The sequence below is a fragment of the Phascolarctos cinereus genome, unplaced genomic scaffold (assembly GCF_003287225.1).
Source record: "Phascolarctos cinereus isolate Bilbo 61053 unplaced genomic scaffold, phaCin_HiC Scaffold_4;HRSCAF=312, whole genome shotgun sequence".
Classification (NCBI taxonomy): Eukaryota; Metazoa; Chordata; class Mammalia; order Diprotodontia; family Phascolarctidae; genus Phascolarctos; species Phascolarctos cinereus.
Window position 1 is genome coordinate 118,677,079 of NW_027555847.1, and position 17,926 is coordinate 118,695,004.

Sequence of the window (17,926 nt, forward strand, 5' to 3'; positions counted from 1 at the left end):
CAAAAAAAAATCATTTAAGTGTACATTTGCTTTGGTTAACAGTTTTCACTTAAAAATAAAAACTAAACTGAAAAATTCCCTATCAAGTATTTCTTGCCCTCAAATAAAAAAGTCCTTGCAAAAGAAAACGTGAGTTGTTTACGGTTCCCTGCCCCTCCCCCCCCCCCCCCCCGCCCCTAAGTGGGAAGGTTGGGGGTTGATATTAGTAAGCATCCTCCACTGAAGCCCTACAATACCTCATCAAGACATTGGTTTTGGAGGGTTTTGAAGTTTCTGCTTTGTTAAATTAAGTTCAGTTCAATTCAACCAGTATTAAGTACTTACTATAAACAAGGCACTGCGTTAAGGGCTGGATACAAAGACAACATGAAATAGTCCCTGCCCTCAAGGAATTCACATTCTATTTAGGGAGATATGACATCTACATAGACAAATAAAAAGTGTATAAATGGTAACATGAATTGAGAAACATTTTGTAGAGTTGTGCCACCTGGCCCAAGTCTTGAAGAAAGCTTTTCCAAGAGGCTTGGTTAGAGTTCACAAGGTTCAGCCTAGAAAAAACACGAACATAAGAAATACATTTGGGGAATTGGTAACAGGCCAGTTTGGCTAGAACATCATAGAATGTATGATAGATTTGGAAATGTGGTTGGAGTCAGATTATGAAGGACTTAAAATACTAAATGGAGATTGCTTTTTATTCTAGAGACAAGAGTCAACTGTAGCTTGAACAGAGGATTGACCCTGTCAGACCTGTGTTTCAGGAGGATTATTTTGCAGCTGGGGGGAAGATGGATTGGAGAGAAGAGAGACTGAATACTGGGAGAACAAGAAAGAGGCCATTCCGATACTTCAGGTAAGAAGTGATGAGGAACTGAATTAAGGTGGTGGCCGCGCAAATGAAGAGAAAGGGACAGACATGAGATGTTATGGAGGCATGATCAGCAAGACTTGGCAATTTTATAAATGTGGAATTAGGAGGTCAAAGAAGGGATGACTGTTAAGGACTGGACTCCCTGACTCCAGGCAGGCCCACCTAGCCGCCCGCAAGGTAATAAGTTCTGTTTTGGACGTGTTGAGTTTTGGTGTTGATGGAACTTAGAAGTAGATATGCCCAGCAGTCAGTAGACTGGAGCTCAGGGCAGAACTAAGAACTATATATATAGATTTAGCTTGGTAGTTGATGATATCACCAAAAATGTATAAAATGAGAAAAGAGAAGGTTCATGACAGAGCCCTGACGTATGCAAACATTTAAGAAGTGGATCATGGATACTGATCCAGCAAAGGAACAATTAAGAGAAAATGGAGAACTGGGAAAGATCATTACCATAGAAACCAAGGGAAGAGACAGCATACTAGAAGATGCACGTAAAAAACTACAGAGTTTAAGATGGGAACTGAGAAAAAGCCACTGGATTTAGCAATTATGAACTATCTATGGGGGGGAGGTCCTGGGTGGATAGGACAGGGCACCACTGAAGAGAGCAGTTTAAATTATTTGAGTGATTAAGTCAAAAGCCAGGTTGCAAGGAGCAAGAGGTAAGGAAGTGTGGGATACCCACTTTTCTAGGATTCTAGTTTTTAAAAGGAACAGAATGGTTTTGTTGGGGGATGGTAGGGTTAGGAATTTTTTTTTTAAAAGAGACTTTGTTCTTTTCAGCAATGCAAGGATCTAAGACAACTCCGAAAGAGAAAATGTTATCCATAACCAGAGAAAAAAACTTTGGAGTCTGAATGCAGATGGAAGCATACTATTTGCTCTCCTTTTGTTGTTTCTTCTTTCTTGTTGTTCCTCCCATTAATTCTGATTCTTCTTTATATCATGATTAATGTGAAAACATGTTTAATATGAAATATATAAGTACAGCCTATATCAGCTTGCATGCTATCTTGGAGAGGACAGAGAGGGGTAGAAAAATTAAAACTCAATCTTACGGAAGTGAATGTTGAAAACTAAAAAATAAATATTTTTTAAAAAAGATGAGAGATCTGGACATATTTTTCAGGCTGCAAGGAAGAAGCAAGTGGATAAATTAATAGAACATCACAGTGGGAGGACAGGATGGGATCAAGGGCATGTGTGTGTGTGTGTATGTGTGTGCGCGCGCGCGCTCCGAAGATACCAAGAGGAGTGAAAACGCTGGTTGTAGAAGAACTGAATATTAACTTTAGTTTCCATACACCTCTTTTGTCTTCCTTGTTACCTCCCATCTCTAGACCCTATAATTCTTTTCCCAGTCTTAGAATACTCCCATTTGTTGCCTTTTCTCCTAGTTAAGTGCTGTTGAATGAAAGTGGACAAAGTCATGAAGCCAAGCTAACTGGGTTTACTGCAAATTTATGCTACACGATCTTAATTGTTTCCTCGTCATGGCAAGCAACCTTTGAACAAGTCTCCCTGATTAACTCATTATCCCACTCACCACAATGGCTCTTCTAAACTTTTAGATGTTTCCTCAAACCTGTCATGGTTCCCCACTCTCCCCATACCCTCAATTGAGAACTCTCATTGTTTACTGAAAAATATTTAGACTATTTGCTGAGAGATCTCTCTTCTCTCCTCCTTATCTAATATCACCCATTTGCCTTCTGCCACTATTTCCTCCTTCACTGTTTTCTCACGTAATGAGTCCCTCCTCCCTGCCAAGGAGATCCCTTCTAAATACACAAGTGATCCCATTCCATCTCATCTCTTCCAGCAAATTGCCTCCTCTATCATTCCCACTGTTTTACTTATCTTCATCCTCTTTCTGTCTACTAGCTATTTACTGTATATTGACTAACTTTCCTTCTGTCAGTCATTTATCCTACATATAACTTATTTGTAAAGTTTTTCACTTGTTTTCTCTGCCACCAGTATTAAATAATACTAGTATTAATGATATTAGTATTAAGTAATACCTTATTGCCTACAAATATGCCTGTTTCTCCATCCTCAAAAAACTTACTTGATCTGCCATTTGTGCTACTGTCCTATATCTCTCTGCCTTTTGAGGCTAAACTGAGAAGGCCATCTACAAACAAGTGCCTCCATTTTCTTTATGCTCATTTTACTCTTAACTCTATAGTCTAACTTCTGACTATCATTCACAACTGAAACTGCTTTCTCCAAAGTCACTGATCTCAAACTGCTAAATCTAATGGCTTTTCCCACCCCCAATCCCCATCCTCTTGACTTCTCCAAAGCCTCTGACATCTTTATCCTTTTCTTCTTGAAGTTCCTATTTTTAGTTTCTATGACACTCTTCCACACTGGTTGTCCTCCTATTTGACTGCCCTTTGTCAGTTTCCTTCGCTGGATCTTTCTCCTGGTCATGCCTAACCAAACATGTCCCACACAGCTCTCTTAGGCCTTTTATTTTTCATCTACATCATTTCAAATGATCTCATTTTTATCTGATGATTCTCAAATTTACTTATTCAGCTCCAGCCTCTCTCAATCTTAGACTCACATCTCCAACTGGATATCCTACTGGAAGTATCTTAAAATCAATATGTTCAAAACTGAAATGATTCTCTATCCCCCAACCACTCCCCTACTCTAAATTTCCCTGTTACTGTCAAAGGTACCATTATCATTCTAATCATCCAGGCCTGCAAACCACACATCATCCTCAGCTCCTCGGGACTCCCTTATTCTTAATGCCTAACCTGTTGCTAAGGGCTACTGATTCTGCCTTTGTGGATATGCAGCCACCACCCTGGGACAAGCCCTTATCTCACTCCTAATAGCTCACTGGTCGAGCTTCCTGCCTGAAGCCTCTCCCTACTCCAGTCCATCCTTCACTAAGTGGTCAACATGATCTTCTTCAGGAGAAAATTCAAAGCTAAATTATTCCTCTATTCAATCAAGTGCAGGGGCTCCCCATCACCTCCAGGTTCAAATATAAAATACAGTTTGGCGTTCAAAACCCTTCACCACTGTACCCCTCTCCTGCCTTTCTAGTATCATTATGTTTTATACCCTCCTCCCTACCCCTCTGCCATGTATCCTGTGATCCAATGACACTAGCTTCCTTGCTATTCCATAAACAAAATACTCCATTTCAAGATTAGAAATTTCCACTGGCTCTCTCCACCACACCACCCCCCCTCCCGGAATGTTTTCCTTCCTCATCTCCAAGCCTTGATTTCCTTCAAGTCCAACTAAAATGCCACCTTCTACAGGAAGCCTTTCCTGATTCCATTAATTATAGTGCTCTCCTTCTACGGATCATGTCCAATTTATCTTGTATATAACTTGTTTGTACATAGTCATTTGCTTATTTTCTCCCCCCCATTCTACTTTGAGCTCCCTGAAGTCAAAGACTATATTCCCAGAGTTGTATCCCCAGAGTTGAGTGCAGGGCCTGGTACATAAAATGTGATCAATAATATTGGCTGAGTATTAAAAGCCTATTTCTTGGATCAATATTAGTGACATTAAACATAATAAATGTCAAAGACGGATATAAAGTGATTACCCTTTAAAGCTGGCACAACAACCCTAACCATTCCATTCATTTGTAACAAGTTAGTTCAACAGCACCCATAAGGTAATGTTTGCTAATTGATTGCTCTCCAACTGCACCAGAGGCTACTACAGCCCCCCTCCCCCATCATTCCAGCGTCCCCCAAGGGGCGGTATTGCCCACTTTGGGAACCTCATTAATCCATAGCCAAATTCCTTAACTTAAAGTCTCAACAACTGAATCTAATCTATCTTCTACTTCCTTCCACAAACCCTGCTTCCCCTATGCCTTTTTTCATGTTATATGCATGTGTGTGTATGTATATGGATTTTTTTTTAAACACACTTTTCTCCTGTTACTCAAATTTGCCTCATCCTTCAAAACCCAGATTAAGTAACATCTGAGAGTTCAGCCTCTAACAATATTTCTACACTGTCCCTGGCACATAAAAAGCACTTAATAAATGTTTGCTAATTGATTGTTATATTCACATACAAACTGTTAAACCTTGGAAAAAAGAGCCCTATTCTAAACTTTTTTGTACTTTCCCAAGTATCTTACACATACCAGGAAGTAACTGAAGTCATCTGTTCATACAGTCACTCCAATTACAGCAACAAAGTAGAAATCCTTAAGGATCTGTTCAATATTAAACAAAAATTCATCAAGATTCTGTGATTAACCTATGACATGTCTATAGTTATTTTTGATCAAATTTTCTTGAGAATTAGAAAATTTAAAAAGAAAGAAAGAAAAAAGGGGGCAGCTAGGTGGTGCAGTGGATACAGCACCGGCCCTGAATTCAAGAGGACCTGAATTCAAATCCGGCCTCAGACACATAACACTTAACTAGCTGTGTGACCTTGGGCAAGTCACTTAACCCCATTGCCTAGCCTCCCCCCCCAAAAAAAAAGAATTAGAAAATTTTAAGTCCAACATAGTAATGTAAGCTCTCACAGATGTGTGGTTATAATGATACATATTTATCACTGCATTAAATGGTGATACCCTCAAAAAATATTTGTCTAATGGGTTATTTTCTGTTGCATTACTGAATCAAAGTCCTTGAGCTAGATGGTGCATAAAGGTTACCTCATCCAACTCCTTTATTTTATATCTAAGAAAACTGAGGCCTAAAGAAATGAAAAGGTTTGGTTCTTTACATAGTAACTCACATAACTGGGATTTGAAGCCAATTCTTTCAGCTCCAAATTTAGCTTTCTTCCATACTTCGATGAGAAGACAGTGTATACTACCACATTTTCTTAGAAAACAGTTTCTCTCTCTACTTTTTATCAGGTCAAGACATGAATGCCTTCACACCCCTCAGCACAAAGTCATTAACCACTACTACTTATTTCCTATTCCTCTAGTCATTTCTGAATGGCTTCTCTCCTGGTGGCAACTATAGAATTCACATGATCATCCCTTGAAGTATATGAGACAGTTTAATCCTCAGAGCATCTAGTTCTATGCTCTATGGTAAGATTCTTCTAGCTATTACAAAGCTCCTAATTTACTTAGAGTTCTTGCTTTCTTACCTACTGTGTCTATGTCACATCCTTCTACTCTTTATCCTCACACAGATTAGCATTCTCCCTTCCCCGCTCATGACAGAAATATACATATTGGTGCCAGATCATTAAGGACCTCTAATACCATGCTAAGGAGTTTTATCTTTATTTGACCAAAAGGAAAACACTGAAGGATCAAAAAAAGACTTGGCATTAGTCCACAGGACTGAGGAAGAAAGTGAAGGTGAGGCCAATGAAGGCCTATTCTTACAGAATTAACAGAGTTAATAAGAATCTATTCCAAATAGCCTTATAATTGGTATTCTCCCCTTCAATCACTATCATATTTATCCTCCAGATTAATCTTAAAATACTGTTTTGTCCAAATGAGTACCTTAAGCAAAAAGGAAATCAAACAATTCTGAGGATTAGTGCCTGGAAGAATAAAGGCAAAAATTACCAGAGAAGAGGAAAGGCTGATTTGAGGTATTATATGAGTCAAATTTCATATAGGATGAGTTTGTTATAATGGTACAATAGTTATGTAGAGCTACACAGTAGCTATTTGGAGATTAGAGACTGGACTGAGACAAAACAAAACAAAACAAAGCTAGAAGAACAGGCTCAAAACTGAGCCAATCCTCCACTGAAATGATAAAGACCTAAGAATGGATGAGGTCATCTAGAGAACAGTAAAGGAGGAGGCTGAGAGGCAATGCAACCTTAGGAAACACCCTCATTAAGATGAAGGGAAAAGGAGAAGCCAATAAAAAAACAAAGAAAAGCTGAAAAGGTCTAAGTATGAAGATATTGCAATGTTAAAGTCAAAGGAGAACAATTTCTTTCTTTTTCTTTCTTTTTTTTTTTTTGCTAGGCAGTGGGGTTAAGTGACTTGCCCAGGGTTACACAGTTAGTGTCTGAGGACACATTTGAACTCAGGTCCTCCTGACTCCAGGGCTGGTGCTCTATCCACTCGGACATGTAGCTGCCCCTAAGGAGGACAATTTCAAAAAAGATAGTAGTCTAGAGATTAAGCACTCATTAAGGATAAGTATGTCTGCCTAATAGCAAAGAATACAAAGTTTCCCAAAACTAGCTTAAAGAAATTAATATAAATTGATCATCTCCACTTCATGGAAATGGAATACAAAATGTTCAGCCGTTATTGATAGAGACAATTTCCCCTTAAGATTAACCTTACAAAAGATTTAATCATGTTAACGGTACTGGTAGCATTACTGCTATTCCTCTTTTAAAGTTTTTTTTTTAATCAAAGCCATGGTAAAAATAATCACTCCTAAAAAAATTGCACTAATTGAAAATTAAACAGACATGAAAAGAACTATAAAGCATATTTGCCAATTTCCTTCTTGAGAAATTTAGATAAGTTTCTACATTAGGCCATTATCAAACCTATTCAGCTTTAGAAACCATAACACAATACTCATGTTACATCATGGGTCTCCCAAGTGGTCAATTCAATAAGTAGTTTTCAAGTGTTAATTATGTACAAGACCCTGTGCTAGGTACTGGTTAACGCATGTTAGTATCCACTCCCTACCCCTACTCCACCATCCATGGCTACAGGGTATGTTCGTAAGGACAAAGCACGCCTAGAATCTAATGTTACCACTTAATTCTTAACACTCTGAAGCTGGTGTGAAATTATTTCCATGATTAAATCTTTACAAATCTAGGGATATCTTAAACTCCCAATCATGATAAAAAAAAATTAAAGTGAAGCTTAGAGGATTTAAAGTTGAAGGCTTTAAAGATCATCTGATCCAACCTCCTTTTGTAAGAGACGGTGAAATAAACCAATGCCCTCAAGGAACTTATACTTTACTGTTAAGACACAACATGTACTCAGAAACAAGTACAAAGTATTGTGAGGAAGAAGACAGCACTAATAATTAGGAAGACAAGGGAGGAGCAATCTCGTCCAAACTACCTGAATGGGAACTTTTTAAATAATATCCTTGATGTCTGGTAATAAAACTTTTGCTTGAAGATTTCTAATTAAGGAGAATCTACTATCATGTCCATTTTTTAGGAAACTGGAGGATTCTTCTGCTTGAATCGATTAATAGAACCTATCACTCTTGATGCTCAGGTACTTTTAAAAAGGAACAGAAGTTTCGAGATTTTTTTCTTTCTCAGTAATACCAATATGTTTAATTGAAGCAAAGATACTCAAGTCATCAGCACCACATAACAGTGTCAGATGATCATCAAGTAACTACCTATTAGTTAAGCTAGTTAAAATATCAGTTAAGCTAGCTAAATGCTGTGGTCCAAATGAATTTATTTTAACCTGGAAAGACATGTCTAGTACAGCGCCCTAGAATTTGTCTTTGCCTCTATGTTCAACATTTTCATTAAAATTACAGATAAAGTAATTGATGAAGTTAAAGACACTTATTCTACTTAAGAAATGAAACAATGCTGGGAAGAATGACTGTGAGATGGTGAATATCCAAAAAGATTTATATATGCTACAATGATCACATGAAACTAATAAGATTATGTTCAATAAAACCATAAATATTCTACATTTATGTTTTTAAAAAAAACAGTTAAGAAAGTTCAGGAAGTGTGGCTAGGCAAAGAGTTCTGGCAAAAAAAAAAAAGTGGGAGATAAGCCTGTAAGCTTAATTGTGTGACAACACAGCCAAAAAAGCTTAAGTGATCTTGGATTGCCTTTAACAAAAGCAATGTGTCTAGTAAAAGGGAGGTGACAGTTCTGCTCTACTCTGTACCTTAGTCAAATCACAAATGGAGTACTGTGTTTGGTCCTGAACGCCCATATATTAGGAATGACACTGAAACTTATCTGTATCAGTTGGAAGATAATTAAAGGTAAAATGCCTAGAGACTAAGTGATATAACAATCAGCTGAAGGACCAGGTGGTATAGATATACGCTATGGAAGACAAGAGATGTATTAAACATAATTCTTGTCTTTTAAGTTTTAGAAGGATGATCATGTGGAAAAAAGTTTTAACTTGTACTGGCTGGACCCAGAAGGGTAGAACTAGAAACAAGCAGATAACCTTCCAAACAATCAGAGGTATCCAAAAGTGAAATAAACTGCCTCAGCGGGGCTCCCCATTGCTGGAGATGTTCAAGCAGAGACCAGATAACCACTTGTCAAGAATGCCTTAGCAATAATCTTTGAAGTGTCTTCCAATTTTGAGATTCTACAGTTCTGTGAAATCCAAGTCAAAGCTAGAAGCCTGAAGAAAACTGACCCTAGACCCAAAAGACCCTAAAATGTAAACATAAAAGCTTCCTGTCTAAAGACAATTTTTAAAAATTTAATATTTTATTTCCCCCCAATTCCATGTAAAAATAATTTTGACGTTCTTTTCTCAAATTTTGAGTTCTAAATTATCTCCCTCTCTCCCCTACCCCCCCATTTAGAAGGCAAACAACAACCTAGGTTATACATATGTAGCCATATAAAACATATTTCCATGTAAGTCATGCTATTAAAGAAAACACAGGGGAAAAAAGAAACAAGAAAAACAAAGTAAAGGGAAGAAACGTATCTTCAATCTGTATTCAGGTTCTTTCTCTGGAGCCAGATAGCACCTTCCATCATAAACCCTTCAGAACTGTCTTGGATCATTGTATTGCTGAGAATAGCCAAGTTATTCACAGTAGATCATATGCTATTGCTGTTACCATGTACAACATTGTCCCAGTTCTACTCATTTTGCTCTGCATCAGTTCATATAAGCCTTTCCAGGTTTTTTTGAGAGCATCCTGCTTGTCATTTCTTATAGCACAACAGTATTCATCACAATCATATACAACAACTTGTTCAACCATTCCCCAATTAATGGACATCCCTTCAATTTCCAATTCTTTGCCACCACTAAAAGAGCTGCTGTAAATATTTGTATACACAGTTCCTTTCCTTTTTTGTTTTTTATCTCTTTGGGATAGACCTAGTAGTGATATTGCTTGGTCAAAGGGTATGCCCGATTTTATAACCTTTTGGGCATAGTTTCAAATTGCTCTACAGAATGGCTGAATCAGTATACAACTTCACCAACAGTGCATTATATTCGTCATTTTCCTTTTCTGTCATATTAGTCAATCTGATAGTTGTAGGGTGGTAGCTCACAGTTGTTTTAATTTCCATTTCTCTTATCAATAGTGATTTAGAGCATTTTTCCTTATGACTAAAGCCAATAATTCTAATAAAAATTTAGTTTTGAAATATCATTCCTCATGGACTATGGAAACTGCTTCTTCCTTGTTGCCCCCTATTTTTTAAAAAAGGTCTGACCTGTATGACATTTGGAAGTTGTCATTTTGGACTTTAACATAGCTACTTCATCAAGTTTCTTTTAAAAGGCACTGGAGTTAATGGTTTAGCTTTTATATCTTGAGATTTGTGATTTCAAGAAAACTTTAGGTTTAAGACTTCACTAGATTTGGAACTATGTTCAAAGGACTGTAAACTGTGTGTACCCTTTGTTTCAGTAATACCACTACCAGGTCTATAACTCAAAGAGATACAAGAAAAGAGAAAAAGACCTATTTGTTTAAAAAAAAGTTATAACAGTTCTTTTGGTGATGACAAAGAATGAAATTGAGTAGATGCCCATCAGCTGGGGAATGGCTCAACAAATTATGGCATATGATTGTTATGGAATACTATTGTGCTATAAGAAATGAGCAAAATGGTTTCAGAAAAACCTGGAAGACTTACATGAATTGATGCAAAGTGAACTAAGCAGAAGCAGAACACTACACACAATAACAGCAATACTGTATGATGATCTACCGTGAATAACTTAGCTATTCTCAGCAAAACAATAATCCAAGACAATTCTGAAGGACTCATGATGAAAGGTACTGTCCATCTCTAGAGAAACTGGTGGAGCCTGAATGCAGATTGAAGTTTACTTTTAAGAGTTTATTTTCTTGTTCTTTTTTTGTCTGTGTTTTCTTTTGCAACATGGCTAATATGGAAATGTCTTACATGACTGCACACATATAACCTATATAAAATTGCTTACCTTCTCAAGGAAGGAGGAGGGGGAGGAGAGAATTTGTGGCTACAAATTTTTTTAAATGACTGTTAAACATTTTTTACATGTAATTAGAAAATATTTAATGAATAAATAAAAAATATTGGGGGAAAAGACCTAACTAGAGGTACCAGATTAGTATGGGACATTGTTTCTCCAATGTCCCCTCTAAATAGCTGGAGAACACTCAATATCCTTTTTTCCCCCCAGACAAACTGGGCAAAGAAATGGTGCTGAGCATTACTGTTTTAGCTTGAGAGTGGATTAATACATCCCTGAGAGCACCCCATCTTCAAACTCTACTTCTCCTAACTGTTCTATTTCTAGCACTACCACTAATATTCTTCTAATTACCCTGGCTAAAAAATCTGTAGTTATAGGATCACAGATGTAGAATTAGAATGGACCTTGAGAGAAGCCTTCTGTAATAGCTTCCTAACTTATAATTTGCCTCCAAGTCTTCCTGTACAGTGCTGGAAGGTTAATTATTATACCACTCCCCAGGCTAAAAACCTCTAGTACCCCCTTATTGCCCCCAGATTAAAAGGCTAGACTGTTTAACCTGGCATTCAAGGCCCTAAGAAAATAGTACCAACCTATTTTTACAATCTTATTTTGATTCACTGCTCTCATACTTGAACCAAATTGAATTTTTCTTTTAACTCTGATTTGCTCTGGGTCATCATTATGATCACTGATTACTATGCTATAGTTCAATAATGACAATAAAGTAAAACAGTGCAGAGTTACGTAACATTATACAATAATGACTGCCCCTTCAGAGGTCCAATTGAACTTTGTTTTCCGACTCTAAAGTACTGAAGTGATACTGTGTATGAAAGTTGTCTTTGTGTCATCATCACACTGACACTGCAAACCCAGAGCACAGAGGCTTTCTTATTTATGTTTTCTATTTCCCCAAGGTTTCACACTCAGCTCTGCATGACATTATTGCAGATATCAATATTTTGTAAATATTTGTTAAATCAATGAAAAAGCACTGATTGTTATAAATCAGACATGGGCTAAGAGCTGGGGAAACTAATATAAAAGTCAGACAGCCCCTATTCTTTGGGAGTTTATATTCTAATAAAAATGAGTGATTGTTCTGGGGAATCATCAGGTTGCTTAGGGTTATTTTTTCCTACAATAAATAATTCCAAATTGTTGTTTCTTTACTTGGCAATTTTGTGGTCTATTTCTTCCAGATGATTTTTTTCCCCCCTTCTCAACTCTTTGAAATGAGTTTAACAGTACTGGCTGATCTCTCCATTATATTTTCAGAGTGAAAGCTTTGATAATTATGAAGAATAAAAGTGATATTTTTATCAACTTCATGCAAAAACTATAATCTATTCATTATGCCAACCAATGGCAAGATATTTTTGAATAATGTTTGATATAAACTCCCCTCCCATTGAGGCAATGGGGGAAGGGTGTTAAGTGACTTGCCCAGGGTCACACAGCTAATTAAGTGTCAAGTGTCTGATGCTGGATTTGAACTAGGGTCCTCTTGACTACAAGCCAGAGCTCTGTTCACTGCACCACTTAGCTGCCCCTTAAACATAATCTTAAAGCTATGATAGGTGACTTTAGGCAAGCTGAACTGACAATGTGAAAAAAAAAATTTTTCCACAACACTTCACACTTGCAGCAATCAGAAAGCTTCAATAATCTAGAAGAAATGAGAAGCATTTCAAAAACAGTTTGGAACAAAAGCTACAGACAATTGTGAGAAACAACAGATCAACTAAAAGTAATCAGCAAATGTTCACCATGAACAAAACAGTATGCTAACAAATCAAGACCACTTCTCTAAGAATATTTTTTTCAAGTGCCTATCAATGATCATGAAAAATACAGTATTCCATAGTTAAGCATAATTCCTGGTTGAAAGAAAAAAAAAATAGCCACCTTCTGCTTGAAAGGGTCCTGACTTGGGAGTTCAGAAACCCAAGTTTTAGTTCAATAATAACATTTACTGGCTATGCTAACCTTGACAAACAATCTCTCTGAACTTCAGTTTTTTAATCTACAAAATGAAGATATTTGTATTGCTATGTTCAAGGGGTTACTTCTAGAGAAAAACTGTGTAAACCTTTTTTAAAGCACTATATAACTAAACTGTTCACAAGTGAGTTTTAATTTTACTTGTGCCTAGAACAAATTGAATGAGGGTTAGGCAAACCAGTGTTCAGTTCCCAAAACTATTCATTCTATTTCTTTCTGTATTGCCAGTCCTTTCAGCACAATCCCAACTCTTTACCACCGTCACCCTTCCTGACCATTCCAAACAAGATCACAGCCACTTACGCTGACCTGTTAAGGTGGTGAACTTCATAATGGTTCAAAAAAAATCAACAAGCAGGGCTCATAATAATACCCACAAGAATCAAACAGCAAAGAACAAAGGGAAGAGGAACAACTTAAAGAACAGTTAGGAAAAGGATAGCCTGGAAACATCTATCTCTAAATACTACTATATTAACTTGGAAATCTGAACTGATGGGCACAGATCTGTTACAGGTTGTCTTCTGGGAGAAGACCTCAATGTATAAATAGTTTTAGTATTTTTTACTCTTTTACAGACAAAACATTGTTATTTTGAACAAAATGTTAAAAGTGATTTAGCTTAAAAATTTCTTATCCCTCAGGTGTTAACAGTAGAAAAATTTAAGGTTTCTTTTCCTACTTAATTGATAGGTACAACATTTGCAGCAACAATTGATTTTCGGCAGCATTTTAAAATATGATATTTAAATTCTAATTTAATAATATATTTAATATAATTTAGTGTAATATAAATTATATTACAATATAATTTTTAAAATATAAAAAAGTATAATTTAGGGATTTGTCAAAATAGAAGTATTATTTAATTCTATTTAGAAATCATCCTCTGGTTAAGAATGTTTTCTATCTCCCTGAACACAATGTGCCTACTTCATAACAATACTAAAAACAATGACTCCAACTTTACTTGTATTTTATGGCTATTATAAGATTTGTGCCATCTCAAGCCATTTGATGTTTTTCTTTAGAGCTCTAACAAAACATAATTCCTTGTTTTTCTATGATGCCACTTGCCATTCAACAATACATAATTTTACCACAGGGTTAAGGGAACTACAGAAATACTGTTTTATGTAGTTTTATCTCAGATTTCAAGGCAGGGTAGGATGGGAATCGATCATATAAGAAAACCACCTGGAAGTAAAGAATGATTCAATATTGAGGTTATCTTCAGGCAATCCTTAATATTCATTAACTCAAATTCTTCCTTTTAAAAAACTAAAAGTTAGTTTTTAAAAATGTGATTCTTTGAACGTAATTTTAAATCCTAACTTTAATCCTTCCACGTTAAGATTCCTTTTTTTTCCTTCAGATTTTTGGCTTCTACAAACCAAAACATAATAGCATGACCACTTACTCATCATACTGGATATGATAAACAATATCTTCGTTGTTCACAGAATGAGATTGAGATGTCGAGGGTGCACTGTCCAACTTATTTGTGTTGCCTCTGGAATGATCATGACTTAAATTTCCATTAGTCCTTTTGCCACTCTTTGCTTTAGCTTTGCCACTTTTATGTTGTTTTGTTGCAGGGGACACATTCTTTATATGAGCTTCAAACCAAGAGCCAACAGTGTCATCTCGAGCATCCACCAGTTCATTTATCTAAAAGACAAGTTTTTAAAAAGCATCAATAAGCATTTTAAACTATAATTTGATTGGGGAATTAAATGAACATACTTAACTACATTTTTCAAAGAACTTTAGGCAGTAAGGAAGAAATAACTGTATGATATCCTACACTGAAGAGAAATTGCACTTTTATTTTTCCAAAACACATCACTATCAATTCTTTTCAAAGAACCAGAAAAACAAAGAAAGACATTAATAAAATGGCTTAAACAATCAAGCTTTTAGCCCACATTCAAGATTTGTTGTTTTCTTTAAGATTCTCTGGAGAGGTATCATCCTCATTTTATAGCTATTCCCATCCCAGATAACTAATCATAATTTGATGTTTTGACATATCTTGAAGACACGACCATATTACAAAAGAGACGGGTAGAAAATTGAAACAGCTTCCCTTTACAAAAGCAGTTACACCTAGATAATGCTAGAAAAAAAATTTTCTTCCAAAGAAATTATAAAATCTTACAGAAATAAAAAGAAATGTGAAAAACTGGAATCATGTAGTTTGGTTCCCACTTAGGAAGACTAAACAGAATGAGAAAAATTGATTCTGAAGTCACATACTGATTTAATCCCAATAAAAATTTCATAGTATTGTTTAATAAAAATTGCCAATATATAATTGATCATGCTCCACAGTGAAATTCTTTCAGCAGAACAAAACTGCATTAGATAATCTATGTAAAATGCTGTCTAAATGATAAAATATATGTTTCAAGCCATGACATAACTATTACTAACCAGGCAAAACTAAAAATGTAATGATGGTTTACTTACCTTCAATACAAAAATTATCAAAAATATATGGTATTTATTTGAAATTAGAAAAATTGATCAGAAAGTTTAATTTTTTTTTATTACTACTACTATCATCTTGTTTTCATCTTTTCTCACTAGGGTTCAAGTAAGTACAGTCTTAGAATAATGATGAAATAACATTTAGAGTTTCCTTTGCGCCAGTCAATAACCATTTATTAAGCACATACTATATGCCAAGCACTATACTAAGCTCTGGGGATACAAAGAAAAGCAAAAGACAGTCCCTGCCCTCAAGGAGCACACAGTCTAAAGGGAGCCAACTATGGAAAACAACTATGTATAAACAAGTTAAAAACAAAATAAACTGTAAATAAGCCCTAGCATTACAGGGGGGAATCAGGAAAGGTTTCTAATAGAAGGTAAGATTTTAGCTGGAACTTGAGGGAAGCCAGAAGGCAAAGAGAAGAAAAAGCATTCCATGTATGAGGAATAGCCTGTGAAATGCCCAGAGTCAGGAAATGGAAAGTCTTTTCTGAAGAACAGTAAGAAAGCCAGTGTCACTGGATCGCAGAATACACTGGAAGGGAGAGAAAGGGCAGAATATAATAAGACTTGAAAAGTAGGGGAGTGCCAGGTTATGAAAGGTTTTGAATGCCAAAGAAAGGATTTTATACTTAATCATAGAGATGGACAGGGAGCCACTAGACTTTATTGAGCAATCACGGTCAGATCAATGCTTCAGAAGTTCACTAGAGGGGCTGATAGGTGACGCAGAGGATAGAGCCCCAGCCCTGAAGTCAGGAGGACCTGAGTTCAAATCCAGCCTCAGACCAAACACTTGGCACTTACTAGCTGTGTGACCCTGGGCAAGTCACTTAACCCAATTGCATTTAAAAAAATGAAGGAAGTTCATTTGGGCTGCTGAGTGCAACATGAACTAGAGTGAGAAGAGATTTGTGGCAAGTAGACCAATAGTAGGCTACTACAATACTCCAGGAGTGAGGTGATGAGGGCTTTCCTGCACCAGAATGCTGGCAGCATCACAGAAAAAGCAAGTGGCACATTCAAGAGATGTTGCAAAGGTGAAGGTCTTGGCAGACTGGATATGGGGGTTTAGAGAGTGTGAGGAGTCAAAGATGACATGTGGGCTTTTAGAACCTAGGTGATTGGGAGAATAGTGGTGCCCTCAACAGTAAGAGGGAAGTTTGGAAGTAGAAGAGGATTTGGAGAGGGGGGGAAAAGATAATGAATTCAGCTTTGGACTTGCTGAATTTAAGATGTATACACATACAAGCAAACAGATAGCTCCTGCCCTCAAGGAGCTTACATTCTACTAGGGAAACACAGAGTCAATCGACAAGCACTGATTAATTGCTCACTCTGTGCTGTACTAAGTGTTGGACATACAGACAAAAGCAAAATAAAATACACAAAAATTCCAGTCTTTGCTCCCTAGGAATGCATGTTCTAATGGATGAGACAACATACAAGGAACATAAAAGATATATGTAGGGTATGTAAAGGCCATCTGAAAGAGGAAGGCAGGAGTTTAAAAAACCAGGAAAATCTTTTAGAAGGTTAGATTTAAGCTGAGACTTGCAGGAAGCCAGGAAAACCAAGAGGTACAGGTGAGAAAGCAGTTCAATCAGTGTGGTGGTCCTTAGAGTTTAGCGGCAAAGCTGATAATATATCTCCTTTAAAGTCATTTTCTGTGATAAAAGCATATCCATTTCTGATATTGAACAATTTGCAAGTATCAAGGTTTTTTGTAGTGACCACATTTTCCCCCAGGTCTTCTTCATTACCAATCATTTGCTAAAGAGAGAGCTAACATAAAAACAACTACGTATAAACAAGTTAAAAACAAAATAAAATGCTGAGGATGTGGGGCTGGGACCATGCTGGAAACAGGCTGGGGGACATCAATGTTCCTTCCCAGGGCTCTTGGCTTGTTATTATGCTGACTGCTTTTAGTTGGAGAAGACCAAAATATTTGTAGCTACTGCCTTCATTCATTGGTTCAATGTGATCCCTGGATTTAGGCTCAAAACCCTCAATCTCTATCTTTCCTGGAAATCTATTAAGAATTTCACTCTTATTGAGTACAAATAACATGCTCATATCATTGGAGAAACATGCCATGAGATGAAGGAGCTATGTAATATATTTTTCAATGGAAACAACTTGATTTCAATCATACACATCAACAAATAAGTTTTGGTTTAACATCTTTAATTTGGGAGTGATACTAGGATCTAAGAAGAAAGGGAAGCAAGGAAGGAGACAAGTATTTGAGCACCTACTTGTACATACTACACTAAGCACTTTACAAATATCTCATTGGATCCTCACAACAACTACAGGAGTTAGGTGCTATTATTATCTTCGTTTGAGAGATGAAGAAACTGAGGCTGAAAGAAAGGTCGAGTACCCCAAGATCACACAGCTA

At 36.5% G+C, this 17,926-nt stretch overlaps 1 protein-coding gene across 1 annotated transcript in view; it reads right to left on the bottom strand.

Moving 5' to 3' along the window:
• The window catches only part of UHRF2 (ubiquitin like with PHD and ring finger domains 2), a 178,895-nt gene that overhangs the window by 95,058 nt on the left and 65,911 nt on the right, over window positions 1–17,926 (bottom strand). The window contains 1 exon segment of the mRNA XM_021006289.2: window positions 14,444–14,694. Coding sequence (XP_020861948.1) covers window positions 14,444–14,694 — 251 coding nt within the window.